Source organism: Monomorium pharaonis, chromosome 2, assembly GCF_013373865.1.
Source record: "Monomorium pharaonis isolate MP-MQ-018 chromosome 2, ASM1337386v2, whole genome shotgun sequence".
Lineage (NCBI taxonomy): Eukaryota > Metazoa > Arthropoda > Insecta > Hymenoptera > Formicidae > Monomorium > Monomorium pharaonis.
The window spans coordinates 27146115-27165470 of record NC_050468.1 but is presented as its reverse complement, the minus strand read 5'-3'; the positions used below and the strand labels follow the sequence as shown (position 1 = coordinate 27165470).

Genomic DNA, 19356 nt, shown 5'->3' with positions numbered 1-19356 from the left:
TTAATTTACTGAAAGAAAATTAAGTACTGTAGTACTTCAATATTGTAATTATTATTTAAAAATCTTACATAGCGTAGGTTTAAAAATAATGTAAAGAAACAGATTGCGTTATATATACACTCTTGGAATAAGTGGAGGATTAAGTGAGATTTTATGGACATATGTTTGCACATACGGGAGAAATAGCCGTCGGTAAATTTAATTTTTATTCAAGCTAATATTAACCAACAGGACGGATTATCGACGAGTTACCTATAACACAGGAACGTATGCACAATATTAACAATCGCAAGTGCATATTATTTTTAAACAATAAAGAGTCTTCATCATATGTTTTAATTATGTAATTTATCGAAATATAGTATAAATAGTCGAGCAGAAATTCGATTTCTCCAAGAAATATCATTTATTTTTTTATAATGGTTGTTAAATTCAGTTATCGTTAAAAAAATATTTTAATTTTAAAATGTTTTTGCAGCGAGAGACGAATCGATCAACGGCGAGTTGTTACATAATTTGATGACCACTAGTCAAGACACAAATGGTCCTCGCTATACGTAACTCTCGGTGCATCTAAACAAACGTCATTGTCCGTGTTTCTTTTTTTTAACAAATTTCCAAAAATACGCGTCGATTATGTAACGCGTCATCGTAACGCGCGTTATACAATCGCGGGGGTGGCGAGCGGAAAAAGTCGACGTTTCGGGGAGGGCAAAATTTTTTTTCCACACTATAGGCATATATTTCTTTTTCTTTTTTTTTTTCGTCTAAAACGCAGCGTAAACGCGTATATAGACGCGGGGGAATATTCCATCCCTGGGAAAAAGAAGAATCGGCCCGACGTGACGTAGGCCAAGGCAGAGGCTACGCAGTCCGGAGTTAGGCCGGCTCCGCGCCTCCCCCTCACCCGATTGAGAGATCATCGGTGCGTCACCGTGCGTGTCAGCGTGCGAGCTGCTAATAGCGGAATCACCGCCGCCGCGAGCGACCGACCGGTTGGTGTGGGTTTGGTGGTTGACTGATCCGCGGTCTTTCCCGTACGTCGTCCGGCACGCCGCCGCCTAATCGGAGCGAAGCGGAGCATATACCGTGGCCGTAGCAGCGCGGCGCAGTGTAGCGAAGAGGAGCGAGCGCGAGCGTGCTGAGCGTGCGTCGTCGAGTCTCTCTAGGACAGCCAGCCAGCCGGTGGTGGCCACACACAATCAGCGCGATGGTCGTCAAGATCTACGTATCGGGTATCAGCGGCAACAAGGAAGTGAGTTGTCAGCGGCGATGTCTCTCTCGACGACGATCGGCCGGGCTCCAGTGCCGCGATCCTCGACCACGGGCACCTGGTCTGACACCGCCGCGCGCGCACCAGGCAGTCGTCGTTGCCGCCGTCGTCACCGCCGCTGTATCAGGTTACAATGCGAATCACGGCAACGCACTAGCGACCGACCTGGGGCCGCCTAATAATCGGGGGCTGTCATTCGCGATATTACGCGCGCACCGGTTAATTCCGTTGCTCTCGCGCTCTCCTCCGACGATGGGCGTGCGCCAGCGGTGTCATGCCAGTCCTCCAGCTGTTTATCGCGGCTCACGGCCCGGTCTGTTTATTTGGATCAATCGGACGCGACGGTTGTCGAATTTGTCATGCATATTTTAACTTTATAACGAGATGTTTCGTTACTGATGATTAAATATACTGATGTTGAAAATGCTAATATTGTATCATCAATTGTTGCTATTTTGTAGCAATCAATAAATAATCGTAAATAGTCGTAAATTTTATCATCATTATGAAAATGTAAGAAAATTACAACAATTGGCAAATTATCGCATATGAGTTTTTCTACCAGATGTTATATGTAATTTTTTAATGGAAATTGAGCTAAACTTAACACAATATACAAATGTTATGAAATTAATATTTAGTATTATTTATTATATTAATTTTGACTATCTTTAATATTTGTTACATATATGAATAGATAAGAGAGTATAATGATTTTAAGTAGTTGCACATGTTATAAATTAAGAGAATTCGCAAAGTTTTAACAACACGTAAACATCTTACAGGTGAAGAAAAGACAGCAACGTGTGATGATGATTTTAGATAGTAAAAACGTAGAATATGAGGTCATTGATATAACCGAACCAGGCAAGGAATATGAGAAGGAATTTATGCAGGCCCATAGTAATGCTAGGAACAACAAGTATCCATTGCCACCACAAATATTTAACGAGGATGATTATTGTGGCGTAATTATCTTGCTTTGTGCCATTTACACTTCTATTAACATATATGGAATATTAATTGAAAAAAATATATTGTATCTGTGCAACAGACAATAGAGATAATTATTTATAAAATATCACATTTTTTATAAACAATGTAAATCATTAATTATTACAGGATTATGAAGATTTTGATTTATCAAATGAAATGGATGAACTGGAAAAGTTTCTGAAAGTAACATCAGCAGTCAGTACTGCAGAAATTACTCTCGATTCAAAATCACAGAGTGATGGAATTCAAGAAAATGGAAATACTTCAAGTCGAGAGGTAACACTGTGCTTTTGTTAGGTGCATTCAGCAGACAAAGAGCACTCATTGAGCGCTCAGTGACTAAAGCTCATATTTATAGTCGATTGTGAAATTTAAGACCATCTTAAGTATTGTCCTAAGATGTCATCAATCAATCACAAAGCCGTATTAACATTCTTAAGACATTATTTGAAATGGTCTTGAAATGAGAATTGACTATGAATATTAGCCTTTATTATGATTAATTCCTATTTCTAGATCCAATGAAGAACTAAAGGCAAAAATCATATATTAAAAAATCACTGAATGCTCACTGATTCTCTCCGTCTACTGAACGCGTCCATTATCTTCAGAACTCAAAACTAATCTGCGACTTGTTTTTTGTTTCATGTTTTTCGCTTTTTTTTCCTAATGCCTTTTTGCTTCTTCACGCACTGTTTTATCAAAATTTACGAGATAAAAATTAATGAAACTTTAAAGAAACACAATGTCGATAAAATCATATGTAAAGAAACAAAAAGTAAGAAATAAGAAACAAAGAGCACATTGTAAATTAGTCTTGAAATTTAAAAACAGTTTTGTCAGTTTGCTTTTATACTATATGTACCGCTTTAAGAGAAAGAATTCCGATAAGTTAAAATAGAAATAATATAGTTATGCTTATTGTGTGACACGTGTACGACGTGTGACAAACTATTTTTTGTACTTGCTCATATATACTTTCAAAAGAATCTAACATATGATGATATGATATATTAATAGCTACATTTTTTATTTTATAAAGATGCATAAGATTACTTTAACTTTTTCCTATTTTCTGTTTAACTTTATTCAACTCTTAATAACCTTGTTACTAAATTTATATTACAATATAAACAGTCACAAACTTAATTCTCCAGAAGATATTTGGAATATTTTACATCAGAAAATTTTACAAATTCACTAAATATTATAATTTTTTAACTCGATGAAAAGTAAAATTACATTGCCAGATACATATTTAATAAAACTGTGTTTTTTTATTAGTATTATAATAAACTCTCAACAATAATAAATGAAGTTAAGATCAAAATATCAAATATAAAGATGAGACATCTATATCATTCATTGTACATAGCATGTCTTGGTGCCTAATAATAATTTTATGTAAATTTTTACAATATTATTAAATTAATTTAATTTGTGATTACGTATTTATCATTTCAAAATCAATAAAATTGTGGCGCATAATTTATGAGAGTTAAAAATGGTAAAAATTCGCATAAAATTATTATTAAGTCAAAATACACTGCAGATGATCTTATCATTATGTTTGATAAACTTTTACTATCTTGTGAAACCAGACAATTTCGTTGACTGTATAAGATATATATATATATATATATATATATATATATATATATGATTATTTTTTGTAACTTAATATTCCTTCAAAATTCTTGTTTATTCCATCACAATTTTATCTTTGACTTAATTTCATTTATTAACAGAATAGTAAATCTCTTTTCAATTAATTCTTTTTGAACACATGTATGCTTTTGGTGGAAATATATAACTGATAAAGGTTTTTATTCAAATGTTTTTAAAAAAATTATAAAATTTAATGAACATTAGCATAAAATAAACTTTCAATATTCCAAACAATTAGTTTCGTAACTGTATATATCTAACATTTGCAATCTGTTTCTTACAGCCTTCCGCAGATAAAGAAGCAGATATACTTTCTGACAGGTAATTGTTATAACATGTAAACGGATTAATATGGAAATATAAATACATATATAAATTATACTTTGATTAAAAATATTGAATAATTTATAATTTTCTGTTCTAGTTTACCAGAAAGGACAACTCTGAGAAGCGAGACTAAAGCGTTAGATGACTCTAAACCAACCGAAGTAGATAGCGCGGCAAAAGTTATCGCTAGCGATGAAGGTGAAAATGCTGAAGATAGTGGCGATAAAAATGAAGAGAAATCTGACGACCAAGAAAAAGAGGAATAGATACAAGATATACCCATGTAAAGTTGGGATATTCCACACAATGACATCCTTCCTTTTCCACTCACAAACTATTTTGCAAAGCTACGTTTATTACATTACTAAGGCTGAATGAAGGTACTGCCAAGATAATATTCTGCATTGCAGAAAGTCTGTTGAGTGATCAGTATAAATGACGCATGAGACATTCTTTTATAGAATATACTTTGTATTTTTAGATCAAACGCGTCTGCACCAAATGTTTTGAAACAGGTCTGATTAGGTGGTATGAGACAATTCCTTCATATCGCTATCTTTATGTACATCCTCACGTTTGTTTATTATTTTTGCATTGTTTCGCACCGCACTATACCTGATACATTATAGCATATCCGATAACTGAAGTACATATTTTTCTTTTACATGTGCAACTTTCTCGTTATTTTGTTGCCGCGTGCAAAACGTACAAAAATAAATTTAGGCTATAGCAACACATACATATACACTATATCATTTGAGATATACGAGAACAGATATATAGATAAATATGTATTATAATTGAACTTTTTTTATTTTTAGATATAATTGATTTGTTACATGAGAAAAATTTTGATATTTGTATTATTATACTTTTAAATGAACGTGACAGTATTAAAGATGAATTCGACTTGTTCTGAAAATTTTTATTTGACCATTTTATTTTTTGTGTTACGATAATGTCTTTCCAAATATGCTTTAAGAAGTCATCAATTTCTTAATTGTGTATTAAATATACTTAATGGACTTAATTGTGTATTAAATAACACTAGAAGTAGTTATTAGAAGAAACAAAAAAAAGTCCATTTTTAAATTTTTGATTGAATTATAAATATTTTTTTCATAAGCTTCCATTTTCTACTCAGGACAAGATTACGCTGGTAGATATGACTCATATTTCGTGACATTCATTGATGTGTGTATATGACTCATACTTGTTAAATGCAGTCTATTCAGTCATTAAAATCTTTGTATCTAAAATCAAACGATTAAGTTCTTTAGAATTTTTTTTTTTTTTTAATTGGTTTCCACAAAAATGTTTGTAAATTATATTGTAATAATATTAAAAGTTCAAAACAAAAATGAGAAAGAATTTTTTACAACTGCTACTATTGAAATAAAAATTCTTTAATATATATATATATATATATATATATATATATATACACACATATATATTCTTTAATATATTATATATAATATATATAATATAAAAAATGTTTAATGTCTAGTACAAATAAGTATACATTCAGGAAAAAGAGAGAAACTTGATACACAAATCAGATATTGTTCAAATTAGTAATAGTAAATAGTAGCAGTTGTTTTGCTTAAAAGGCCTATATAAATTATTTTTATTATTTTTAGTCATGGTATTTTTTTCCTATGCTCAGCGAGATTAATATCTTGCATAAATACTTTTATCTATTATCTTTAATCTGCTTATCCATTGTTCCAAACGATATTTCCATCACAAAAAGTTAAGCTTTACCCAGTATTTGCTACAAGTTGCTTTGTTATAAATAAATAAATAAAATAAAAAATTATTTTTGCTATTATAATTCTATTCTTCAATATAATACATTAAATCTATTAATATCGCACATAATAATACATATAATTTGCTGCTATAATCAAAGAGCAATGATAAAGTTTTATTCATGTTGACATGTCTTTCTTATTACAAAGATACGGGAGAAGGAGCGGTAACAATAAAGATTGATTAAATATTCAATGTTAAAATAAATTTTAACATATATTAAATATATATAATCATTAAATATATAATCATATTTACAAAAATTATATTCATTACACACACACACACACACACACACGCATGTATATACATATATATTATATATATATATATATGGATCAACAGCGATCATTGTTACATACATATAAGAATTTACTAATAAATACAATGATTAAAGTTTAAAATTCCATTTATATATCCTCAAAAAGAAAATTTAGTTTTAACATATTTTTATCAAACAATAAATAACATAATCAATAATATAACAATATATTTTGGAAATTTAATCAATTCTGTCTTCTATTATTATATAAGGTAAGTACACATGATATGAATATTTAGATATATATGAATACAAATCTAACAAATCTGGAATATATATGCTCACCTCTTTCAAAAGCGATATAAAAACTAGCTATGCGTAAAATATATTTCTTGGTGTACACAATATCTAAAAATATTCTTTACCCTTTTTCAAGTTAAAAATAGATAGCATAATCAGATTGCTCTACATAAGTTGTTATAACGTTCATTTTATTATAAATTAAATTTGTTATTTAATCAGTTTAATTGAGTTTTAATGATACTACATCCTCAATTATCTTTCTCTTGTATATTTGGTGTCTCCGTTACAACACGAGAGCAGCCTGAAACCAATAATTATCAATATTTTTATAATATATGTTGGAAATAAATATATGTAAAGGTATTTATGTCTAAAACCAATCCACAAAAAACTTCAAAATAATATTTGTTAAAAATATTTAAAGTACATTTCAATTAAAAAGTATATAAATCATTCACAAACATTTGCTGATATTTTTTTGAGTAGTACATAATGTATCAAAATAAAAAAAATATAGGATATTTCAGAAATGTTATAAACAATATTTTACTATTATAATAATTTTTTAAAACAAATTTGGGATTCCTTATTAACGAAAAATTTCATTACTAGTAAGGTAAACGTCCCAGTGACTGGACATGCCTATATCTAGACACAGTTATTATTCTTATATAAATACTTTTTTACTATAATATTAAAATTTAATTGCAATTTTTTAATATTTAAGATTATAATTTAAGTATTAAAATAAAAAAAGTATTTAAGATTAGTAGTAATAAACTATAGCCTCCGGCACACTTCTGCGATCACTGGGACATTTACCTTAATAAAAGTAAAATTATTTTTTATTAGAATAAATTTACCCATTCTCAAATTAGAAAGATTAGAGAAAAACTTGTAGTAAATTAATAATTAATGAATTAAAAAATTATTATTTGTTTATTAAATGTATTAATGAAAAGAATCAGCAATATAATAATTATGTTCTATTCTTCATGAGACAACATTTTAAATCCTTTAATTACATATTAAAATACACAAAAATACACAAAAATAAAATGTAGTCCAGAGAGAAAGTTTCAGAGTTCTATTTATTTTATGAATTATTTTTATCGTATTATTAAATTAATAATCATTGTGCACATATATTAATATTACGCATACAATTTGCATTAAACAAACTTGTTACTGACGCGAGGATGTTAAACAATTATCAATATAAATAAATCTATAAACAATCGTATGTATATAAACATCTCATGTCCAATAACAGGAATTTACATCACATAAATTATTGGTCTTACTGGTATTGCTGTAATTATTGAATGCAGCTTTTTCATAGGCACGTTACAAGGCAAATAGTTCAATAAGACTGCTATAGACAATCTAGATTTTTTTAAAGAACAAATTAAAAAATTTTTTTGCTGAATCTAGATTTTCTTTCAGATGTTGAGTTTAACATTTTATATCTTTTAATAGTTAATTAAACAAATATATAATATGTATAGATAATTGCCTATCTGAAAATTAAACAAAATATTTTTTTCATATTTCTATTTAAAACTTGCTACATGTAAAAGCTGCATGGCTCATTCAATGGACAGGTAACTAAATGTATTTTTACTAATAGCAATTACTAATAGCAAAAATTTATATAGTTTTATATGAAGGTTCTTTCTAATTTTCAATTATTGAGCATAAATTGTATTTTGACTTTATATTGACTGTATGTGTATATAAATTAGTTTTCAATATCTTTGTTGCACATTATTATTTTTTGCTCTCAACTGACATTAATGAATATAACTATTTCTTTGAATGGATCAATAAATTTGTATGCTATTAAGTAGGTAAATAAATTATGCAATGCATTATAACATTTAATTCTCTTTATATTAAACAAAATATGTTAAATATTTTGTTTGTGTAAAACTATTGCAAACAAAGTTTGTACCCAGTCCGACTAAAACATGTTAAAAAGTATGCGTAAATATAATACGTATATAAACTGTGTCAACATATAATGTATACCCAAGTACATAGTCCATTAAAATTATGTATAAAATGCAACAATATCAAGAGTAAATCAATATTACTGAATCTTCAAGAAATGTAAGTCTTGAATTGTACAATTTCATTGCATATCGTGTTTTCCCATAAGTTTGGACATATGCATATATATAATACTCTCATTACAATATTATATGTTCAAAACTATTGTACATTATAGCGGAAATTATGCTTATTAGATACTTAATATTATGCAAACAGATCGATTTTTCACATATCTGTAAGTTATGTAGCAAAAATAATTATGTATAATCTATTATTTTAAGATGTCGTATAAATGAGGTATTCGTTCCTTTCAATGCTTAAGAAAAATTGTAAAATAACTTTTGATGTTATTTTAACTTAACTACATTTCACTCAATAACACTGTAAAATGAATACTCGATTATGCAAGTAGAGAGTTAAGAATGCAATAAAGTTATGCTTCGTGTATGATACATGACTCAACATTCATCAATGTATATCTTATTTCATATCATATGAAAAAGATGTATATACGTCAGAATAACATACAGATGTAGTATAATGATACTTATAAAAACCAAATCTGAATAAAAAATTAAAAAAAATAAAAGCATGTTTTAACTAATTCAAAAATATATTTTGTATATATATTTTTTTTAATTAACATATGCTATAATTATTTGTAACTCCTCTTGTTCATATACAAATATTGTACACGTATTACATCCTGTGTATACAGAAAACCTGACATTACTAAACTTCGAAATTTAATGTCAGTTAAGATTTTCACCCTTTTAAATTCAGTGAAAAGATTACTCTTTTATGAAATAAGATAAAACAATTTTTAACGATTGTTTGTAATGTCAAGCTGTTAATTATTCATCTATCAAATTGTTTACTTTTCTGAGGGACGGTGACAGTATAAGTCTATTTAAGAGACATGTATGTATATATGCAATACCTGAATTGGTAAGTATTATTGCATATGACACTTAGCTTATCTTAATGCGAGATATTTTATGCAAATATTTGACATTAAGTATAGCATACATAAAACTGATAATGCAGTACCTATTACGAACATAAGATTTAAAAAAATTGATGAAAGTGTTATCTTGTCTAATTTCTACAAATTGTTAAAAAAGACATCATTGTAAAAATATCAATTATTTTATCGGTATTCGATCGATTCTAAGTACATTTAAAACAAATGTATCATTTACAGTCTTATCGTACATAGAGAAAATCAAGAGAATGCTTACAGCTAGTAAATTTTGACTTTAAAACAAATAATTTAACAAAGTTAAAATAAAATTTATCAATGATACTTTTTAGTATTTCCACACAACAAATGTTTTCGCCAAATCATAAAAATACAAATTGTTTTTCCAAATATTAATACTAATATACAATGTAATCAATCTTGAGTAAATCTATATCTTGAATTGTAATTTTCAAAATTGTAATGATAAAATGTTTTATACACAATTAATAAATAAAACACGAGTTAACAAAAATTATATTTTAATATTTAAAATAGTTAAAATTAAATACGTAATTTTAAAATATTTAAAAAAATATTAAAAATAAACTTTTTAAAATTACATTTTATAGAAAAAATGTAAAATCTACATATAGTTTTAATGTTAAAGATTATTATTAAATGTTATAATCATTTATTTTAATTAATAATTAGCTTAATATTATGTTTAGCATGTAATCATTCTTAATTGATTTTCTTTGGTTTTATTATGCATATGGCTTCTTAACTAGAAAATATGCAGTAGTGAAATATAATTAATCCGTACCAAAATATTTTTGTCCAAAATGATTTGGTGCAACGGTATGGATCTCTGATGTTAAAATTTTCATCTGTAAAAAATAGAATTTTACTTTAAAATATTAAAAACATTTATTATTAAATAAATATATTTTAAGATAAATTCATGCCAATAATAGAAATCACACCTTAGGAAAGGCAGTGACTAGAGATTTGGCTGCAATCGGTGTACAAAACAAATTTGACAGAATAATATTTTCTTCAAGTACATTATGTTCCTTTAGCACAGCTATTGCCTTTATAACAGTATTTCCTGTACCTAATATTCAACAAATATAAGATAAATTACAATATTTTTTAACTCAGTGCCAAATATATTCTTAATTATTGAAATATTCTTCAATACTCACTCATTATTGGATACATCAACAAGACTTTTCTCTCGGATATATCATCTGGAAATTTAGCATAAACTACTCTAGCTTCGTGTGTGTCCATGTCACTTTCTACCAATATCTTGCCAATTCTAATACTACGACAACAATCCCTTAAACCCTATAAAAATATTATTCTCTTAGTAATTTATATAAAAATATCACAATCTCTTCACATGCTTAGGATTAATCAAAATCATTATACCTGTTCCATAGCTTCTCCACTTCTCACTATAGATACACCACAATTTCCCTTCTGATATTTTAAACCTTTGTATTTGGCACCAGTTGGAGTCGTCACCACACATTTTGTAAAAGGCAATTGATTCAAACTCTCTTCAATAACTAGCCTGATCTAAAACATTTTGAAAAAAATCATAACAGTTTTTTTTCTTCATAAACAAAACTCAGATAGCAATACTTTAATAATCATAATATATGTCTTTTTAAACATCTATTATAATGATAGTTTGCATTAATAAACTTGTAAGTGTGTAAAGAGAAAATTTCTAACACAATGCATCATATATGTACGCTATAATAATTTGGCCTTAGTGCAATTTAATATTTCCTTTTAAGAATATAAGCATATGTGTAACAATATTTAATGTTATATTACAAGATCTGAAACATATCTTACCAAACGGTCAGCATAAAACTTAAAATCACTCCTTGTAGTATTCCTACAAAATAAGGCCTATCAATAAGTAGCTCACAGTTATTTACAATAATCAATTTATATAAAAATTTAACATTTTATAAATCTAAACATATTATAATTATATACACATGTGGATGCACATATGTATACAAATAAATTTGATAAATATCTGATAAATGTTCTATCAGTTCAGTGTGCTCGTCACAAGAAATTATAGAGATTCGACTAAAATTTCTACTAGAGAAAATTAAACAGATAAATTATACCTATTTGTCTCAAGATAAAATATATTTACTTATGACTACGATTTAATCCAAGCTTATTCAATGCAAAGAATAATACTTACTTATCACGCAAAATGGTTTGCAACTCTTTCACCTGGTTGTTACAGGGTAGAATCTTCAGGTTAGTTCCATACTCGTCTATCTCGTGGTTATCATTCAGTAACTTCGCCGTGGTATCCGTGCTGCCCATGATGAATGTGTTGCACCACGTGTCACTGATAGTACCGACAAAACGAATGACAGGATAACGCTTTAGCTTACAATTATCCCGGGTTATTTCGCCATTGTCTGCAACTTCTGCAAGTTGCTGCAAGCTGCAAGTCGTCTGCCTGCGAAACGTTCTGAAATGAGCCGATGAGCGACGAACAGCGGCGAACGAGCCGACGTAAAAACTTAAGCCCGTATCACATAATGCATTACAGATTGAAAATTAAAATGCATTCATATTTTAAATTTGTTTTATGCAAATGTGCATAATTGTGTTCTATAAATGTGCAACACCACATATGCATGATATAAAATCAATTAATTAAATTGATAAAAATTCACTCACCGATTGCTGTCGCTGCTCCTGCTGCTGCTACTGCTACATTTCTTTTCCGGAATACTGAATCGCTCGAATCTATGGATGCCGCTTTCTGCTGACATCATTCTGCTATTCTCGAACCACACATTAATAACGATCGCCCGATACTTTATTCGGCAATCCCGATATTACGGATAATATATCACACACGAGTAAAACATAAACCGCGCGCGAGAATTTCACTTGGCGCGACCATATTTCGTATGCTCGCACGACTAGTAGCACTTCACTTATAGCGTTTTCGATTTGTTGACTCGACCCGATTCCAGGTCAATGGTCTGTTCCTTTTATCTTCATTTCTTGCACAGTTTATCACTTTTTTTGCAGTGGAAAAGAACAAACCATTGAGTCGGGTCGAATCAGCAAATCAAAAACGCTATTAATTGGCACTCGCGATATTCTACCGAACGTACGTATGATCCCTTTCGAGCAAATACTTTGCTCAAACGCGCATGCGAACACTTCACTCGAAACCGCGAAGGCAAACGCGCTTTACACATGAATACGACTGAATATGATCTCTCCTACGTACGATTTCACTTGGCTCTCGCGTATCGTTTGCTAACACGACGGCACTCTTAACACAACACCGTACCTGCACAACATCGGACAATTCAATTCTGAACACTCGAGACACGCAGAGACACGCACGGAGTCGACAGAGCGTCCGACCGGCGCTGGAGTGGCGTACGTGACTGGAGCGCGGAGCAACATGGCGGCAGCGGCGCAGGCGCGGCGAGTCAACCGCCTAGCAACGCCGAGTGGCGCCGACTAGGCGCCGAGTACCGCCGAGTCTGCCTGCCAGCGGGCACGTACGTCCCGTACGCTGCTGCCGCCATGTTTCTTCGCGCTCTAGCGCCGGCCGGTCGGACGGGACCGTCGGACGCTCTGTCGACTCTGTGCGTGTTTCGCGTGTTTAGAATTCATTGTGCGCAAGTACGGTGTTGTATTGAGAGTGTCATCGTCGAGTGAAGTGTTCGCGTGCGCGTTCGAGCAAAGTGTTTTCTCGAAGGATACGTTCGGTAGAATATCGCGAGTGCCAATTAAGTGAAGTGCTACTAGTCGTCGTGCGAGCATACGAAATAGAAAATTCCCGAATTTGTCTCCGTTGTATCTCGGCGCGTAATTTACAAACGGTTTTCTCACTGCTTTCCTCGGCCTGCGTTTCCACGAAGTTACATGACGTCACGCCACTTTCGTGCTGTTGATTTTCGCCGCCAATCAGACGAGCCGTCCTTTTCAAATGTAACGGTCGCGTCAAGTAAAATTCTCGCGCGCGGTTTACATTTTACTCGTGTGTGATATATTATCCGTAATATCGGGAGTGCCGAATAAAGTATCGGGCGATCGTTATTAATGTGCGGTTCGAGAATAGCAGGATGATGTCAGCAGAAAGCGGCATCCATGGAGCGACTCGGTATTAAATATATATTATTTTTTCAAGTGATACATTTCTTTACCTGCTTTTGTGTTTGAGTTTAGGAATAATATTTATCACATTTTCAGAATCAAAACCGAAAAGGAAAAGGAATGTAGCAGTGGCAGCAGCAGCATCAGCAGTATATAGGAGCAGCGACAGCAATCGGTGAGTGAATTTTTATCAAATCAATTATTTGAATTTATATTATGTATATGTGGTATTGCACATTTATAAAACACGATTATGCACATTTGCATAAAACAGATTTAAAATATGAATGCATATAATTTACGGGTATAGCATGAAACCTAACCTAACCTAACCAAATAAACGTGGATATAGCATAGAAAAGACCCAAAAAGTCATGCACATTACCTACGGGATTCATAGATTTGATTACATAGTTCAATGTTCACATTTTGTGTACATAGAGGCGCTGATGGATGAAAAAACACCTAAAACGACGCAATGATCGCTCTCAGATTCCTCTCTGTTACGATTTAACCAGTCAGAGCAAAATAGATTAAGATTATTTGATTGATTTGTCGATTTTCTAAATTTTTAATTTGTAATCCTCACTTTATCTCATGTTATTCAAACTAATTTGTATAAATAAATCGACTTATAAATCTTATAATGCGGAATAGATAAACCGCGCGACCAATCGCATATGTATATAATAATACACGCCATTATATTGCGGCGATTTATTGACTATTTATATCATGCTCTTTACGAAGTTCTAGGTCCAGTATTCATACATTCATAGCTGTGGTACGATTTCGAACCCAAGCACACTCACGTTAACTTTTACAACCCAGCGCAACGATTCACCGTTCGCATCGAACGCAGTCGAACGCGGATGGCTCACGGATAGACGGTGTACGATGGTGCGTGAGTGTGCTCGCGCCTCGAAATCGCAGCATAGATTTCATCATAGTCGAACCTTATTTCAAGACTGTTTCAAATAATATCTTAATAAAATGCTAATACAGTTCTGTGATTTCTTGATATCATCTTAAGACAGTTTTTAAGATATTCTTAAATATAAGATTTGACTATGAATACCGGCCATACAGAACATTTATCTTTAAAAAATTTATTTGATAAATGATTTAATATATTTAATTATATATAATATTCCCTTACGGAAAGAAACTACATCCAATAAATATTATATACAGTTGTGTATAGTATTACAGGACTCTGTAGTTATTACAGAAAGGATCACAGTAATCGGTAGTTATTACATGCTGTTGTTATTACAGTGTTATTACAGTGCGTGAAATCCCTGTAATACGGAATACACGTCCGAGCGTGTAGTGCGAAAATATTACAGAATATTACAATACTTCAGCTTGTAATTTCGTGTAATACTTTTATGTAGTTCCTGTAATATAATTTTCTGTAGTTTCTTTCCGTAAGGAATTAATTGTCAATGTTAAGTAATTTCACTTAATATTTTATTATTAATAATATATATCAATTGTTAATATATTATACGATATAAAAATACATTTTAATTTACTTTCAGTTTAATCTCTGATAATAATTTATTTAATAATTTTTATGATATTACATATAAAATAGACGTACTGTACTATCCATTTTAAAAATAAAGAAGTTCTTACAATTAACATTTCTCAAAAGTGCTCCGTTTTGTATAATCTAAACAATTTTTTTCAATTTTCTGCAATTTTATAAAATTATTTAGGGAAGTTTTGAAGAATCCTGAAACTTGTACAGAAATTATAAAAAACGATATAAAGAATTATAAAAAAAAAATTATCAAGATTCTAACATTTATTAAAATATTTTAAATGTTTTTACGTTAAAAAATGATTAAAAACAAATAATGTTGCAGACTCTAAATTCAAAAGATGCATTTAAAAAGTTGATAATTTTTTACTTAGTTAATTATAAAATTAACTTAGTTAATTTTTAAATAATTTTTAACTATATAGTTATTTTTAAAATTTAAAGTTAAAAAATTATTTATGCAAAAGAAATTATAAAAGGATAAATATATAAAAAAATATTTCTTTGTTATTTCCTTAATTGCCTAAACAGACTTAATTTACAAATAAAATATTAAATTTATTTGATGAACTATAGCTCTATTTTAATCTAACTTTAATTAATTATAACCTATAAATTAATATATTAATGCTTTATTAAAAATTAACTTTTAAAATTTAACTTGAGTTAATTTAATTTTAATGTAACTTTTAACTGAGTTAGTTTTTTTATTTATATACTTTCAACATAATTAAATTAATTTTGTAAGCCATTAACTTTATTTTAGTAAAAAAAACTATTAATTATAAAATATAATTAACTTACCCAACTCTGAACAAATTAAGATGAAGGAAAACTATTGATGATGGGAATGAAATTTTTGACATGGAGAGCAATCCAAGCAAATGAGCATAAATGTCGTAATTTTATAAAAAGGTTTCCTTTTATTTCGAAATGATAATTCGTGGATTCGTACGTATAAAACTAATTGTGTCTTGTGAATAGCTATTCTCTCCTAAGTCGGGAACGAAATATTCTCAGCAATAAAACATACATCGCGGACGCTTTTTATCTTTCTTCTTTCTTTTCTCTTGCGGAGCTCAACTAGATCAGTAGTGTCTAAAATCGTAAGTGCCGAACGTAATATTTCGCGTAATTGAGATCATCGTCTTAACGTAATTAACATTTACGTAAACGGTCGGCCGCGAAGTTTTTATAAGATCGAGATAAACAGAAATACGCAATTTTTGGAACTGCTGAGCTAGTTGATGATGAATGGATAAAACTCTCTCTCTTGTCTCTCCATAAAATGTGTCTCTTATTGTATTTAATAATATACATGTTTCAAAAAGAAGAAAGAAATACTATACGTGTTGAGTATCCATAATATTATCTCTAGGATACGATCTGTTTAATATTACACTGTTGTTTGGCCCTTGCATCCGGTGTTACTCTCGTTATACTTACAAACTTTTCTCTTACACACAACTGTATATATATGTATATATATATATTTTTTATAAATATAAAAATATATATTTATATTCATGTATAAATTATACAACATATATATAAATATAAATATATATTAATATTTATATCAATTATATATATATTTAATTATTTATTTATATCTATGTAATTATACCATTGTGTGCAATTTGTCGTATTTAAGCTCTTCGTATATCGGACAATCCGATTTTACACAGCATCCTCCGAATATTGTCATGATTGGCAAAAAGACTTTGTCAAATCTTTACAATGTGTTATAACGAACGCGAATAATTAGTAATTGGCAATCATACTGTATCATACTGAAACGGAAGACTGTAGCTTGAATAGCTCTTTTTTTTTGACAATTTAAGAAAGAATAAAACTGAATTGTAGTATATCGGTTAAGAATGTCTACAGCTAAACTTCTCTTGCACACGAAAAATTAAGCAAATTTGTTTCATCGTGTCATACACACGTACATATACACGCCCCCCCCTTCTCCTCCCACACACACACACACACACACGCATGCACGCACACACGTACAAATAAAGAATTATCACTGAGCTACAGCAGAAGTATCTCATTCAAATATGTAGAAATAGCATTTTATCAAACATAAACATAGAATAGTCATTTTTTAACAGGCAAATATTTATCTTTTTGTAATTCTACTTTCATATTATTTCACTTAAGTCGACTTTTATATGCTTTATTACAAGTATTCTATCATATCATCCCCCTTATTTTCTCCCGCTTTCTTTTTCCCATTCCTCTTTCTTCACACGTTCTGCACACATACACTCGTCACAACAAAATATGATTCTTTCTCTTTATATTTACAGCGTTTACTTTCGTTGCATCTTTAAAAGTATAATCAAACTAAATGTCTGAAATATTTTAATACAAATTCAGTATTCATTCAATGTCATTCAAAGAATCATTCAAAATACTGGCTAATATTTTCTGATACATTATCACTATTATTGTGCACGATGAGATTTACAGATATTATTAACGACTTCATGTTACACATGTTTACACAGTGAACTTTTAAGAAGAAAGTTATTCAGTAGTTACGCGAATGATATGTGTGCGCATATACATTGTGAGAGGATAAGTTATTTTCTATTAGAATTGATAGAAATATGGGAAGACGGTTCTTATAAATTAACTTTATATTAAGTATTTCGCGAATCAGTAGCATTCGTTTTAAGTGTCTTGGGATGTCCTTTATATGCTTTTTCGTAGACAAGGAATAAAAAAAGACTAAGCAATTGTACAAAGAACAATGTGCTAATATATATGACAGTCTCATTAAAGTACAAACGACAGAGATCAATTCGTTTGTTGTTTCGTGCGCAAGTTTATAGCTGCATCTTTCAAGCATTTATTATATAATGTATTTCTTTCAAAAATAAATCTTCCAATTCTTTGACTCAGTAAAAGAATCATACTGATTCTTAGTCAACGCTCCATATTCTTAATATTTTTCTTTTTGTTCTAGAAAATGTTTTGTATCCCATATTCAAGAAAAATAGTTTGGTATATTGTAAATTGATACTATATTGTAGATTCACCAAAGAGTTTAAAGATAAATAAAAACTTATTAATCGTCCATTCTTTTATTTGCCTACGTATACAACCAGTGTATATATAAATTTCAAGTCATATTTTATCTCAAATATTAGTATTGATTGATAGCCCGTATCATATTTGAGAATGTTATAATAAAAGTAATAATTGCGTGAGTGGCAAAAAATATACTAATTTTAATAATTTTAATAACTTTACAATTTTTTTACAATATCAATATCCTTTCGCTGATACTAACATAAAATTGAACAACTGTTAAAGTCACAGTTTCCTCATTACAGACATATTAAAAATAAAAAATAAAACAAAAATAAAAATAAAACAGAGTGAATTTTTTCTTGCTTTATATAAATAATTTTTGAAGTAAATATGTTTTCTCAAATATCATTCATGTTCAATTAACATAAGTCGATAGATACGAAAGCTTTTTTTTATTATTCTGTATTAGTAAATGAATGTATAATTTAAATTATATGTATATATTGCATGCGTTATATTTTGAAAAAATCTTTCAATAATTGATTAAAAGTTATTTATTTTCAAGTTTTTAAAGGATATTTAATATATTTTATCAATTTTTACCTATGTGTATTATATATATAAAATGTATTATATATAATAATGTGAAAATAATTTAATTATTTCGATATATATTACGAGAAAAAAAGTTTTTTGTTTCGACGTTAATTTCATACAACTGCAATGAGAAAACGAAAGTTTTAATATAAATTTGTCACTGATATTAAAACAAACGTAAACCAATAAAATCTCAAAATTATATTACGTTCATGAAGAGATATATCCAAAACAATATATAATATAAATATATATAATATATAAACATATATATAACATATAATCTGATTTTGCCATTTATAATTTTTATGCTTCGATAATACTTAATA

General features: G+C 29.5%; 2 protein-coding genes across 4 annotated transcripts; one reads left to right on the top strand and one right to left on the bottom strand.

Moving 5' to 3' along the window:
• The first annotated feature begins 243 nt into the window (after positions 1-243).
• On the top strand, positions 244-5620 carry LOC105834392 (SH3 domain-binding glutamic acid-rich protein homolog). Of its 3 annotated transcripts, XR_001138878.3 has the most exons (6): positions 244-1255; positions 2059-2241; positions 2396-2545; positions 4221-4258; positions 4362-4644; positions 4746-5620. XR_001138878.3 is itself a non-coding variant. In XM_012676843.3 (5 exons), exons 1-5 carry the CDS (start codon positions 1211-1213, stop codon positions 4528-4530), a joined length of 585 nt encoding a protein of 194 aa, XP_012532297.1. In that variant the 5' UTR covers positions 244-1210; the 3' UTR covers positions 4531-5620. The 3 variants fall into 3 exon arrangements, 2 of the variants coding, with proteins under 2 accessions (XP_012532297.1, XP_036139359.1); XM_012676843.3 differs by having other exon boundaries at positions 4362-5620; XM_036283466.1 differs by lacking the exon at positions 244-1255 and adding an exon at positions 1267-1400 and having other exon boundaries at positions 4362-5620.
• Positions 5621-6554: 934 nt separating this feature from the next.
• LOC105834391 (uracil phosphoribosyltransferase homolog) lies at positions 6555-12198 on the bottom strand. Its single transcript, XM_012676842.3, has 7 exons — positions 11900-12198; positions 11533-11575; positions 11098-11247; positions 10869-11013; positions 10647-10777; positions 10487-10550; positions 6555-6945 (listed from the first exon to the last, which is right to left on the bottom strand). The coding sequence occupies exons 1-7, from the start codon at positions 12025-12027 to the stop codon at positions 6893-6895; spliced, it is 714 nt and encodes a 237-aa protein (XP_012532296.1). The 5' UTR covers positions 12028-12198; the 3' UTR covers positions 6555-6892.
• Between the last annotated feature and the right edge of the window lie 7158 nt (positions 12199-19356).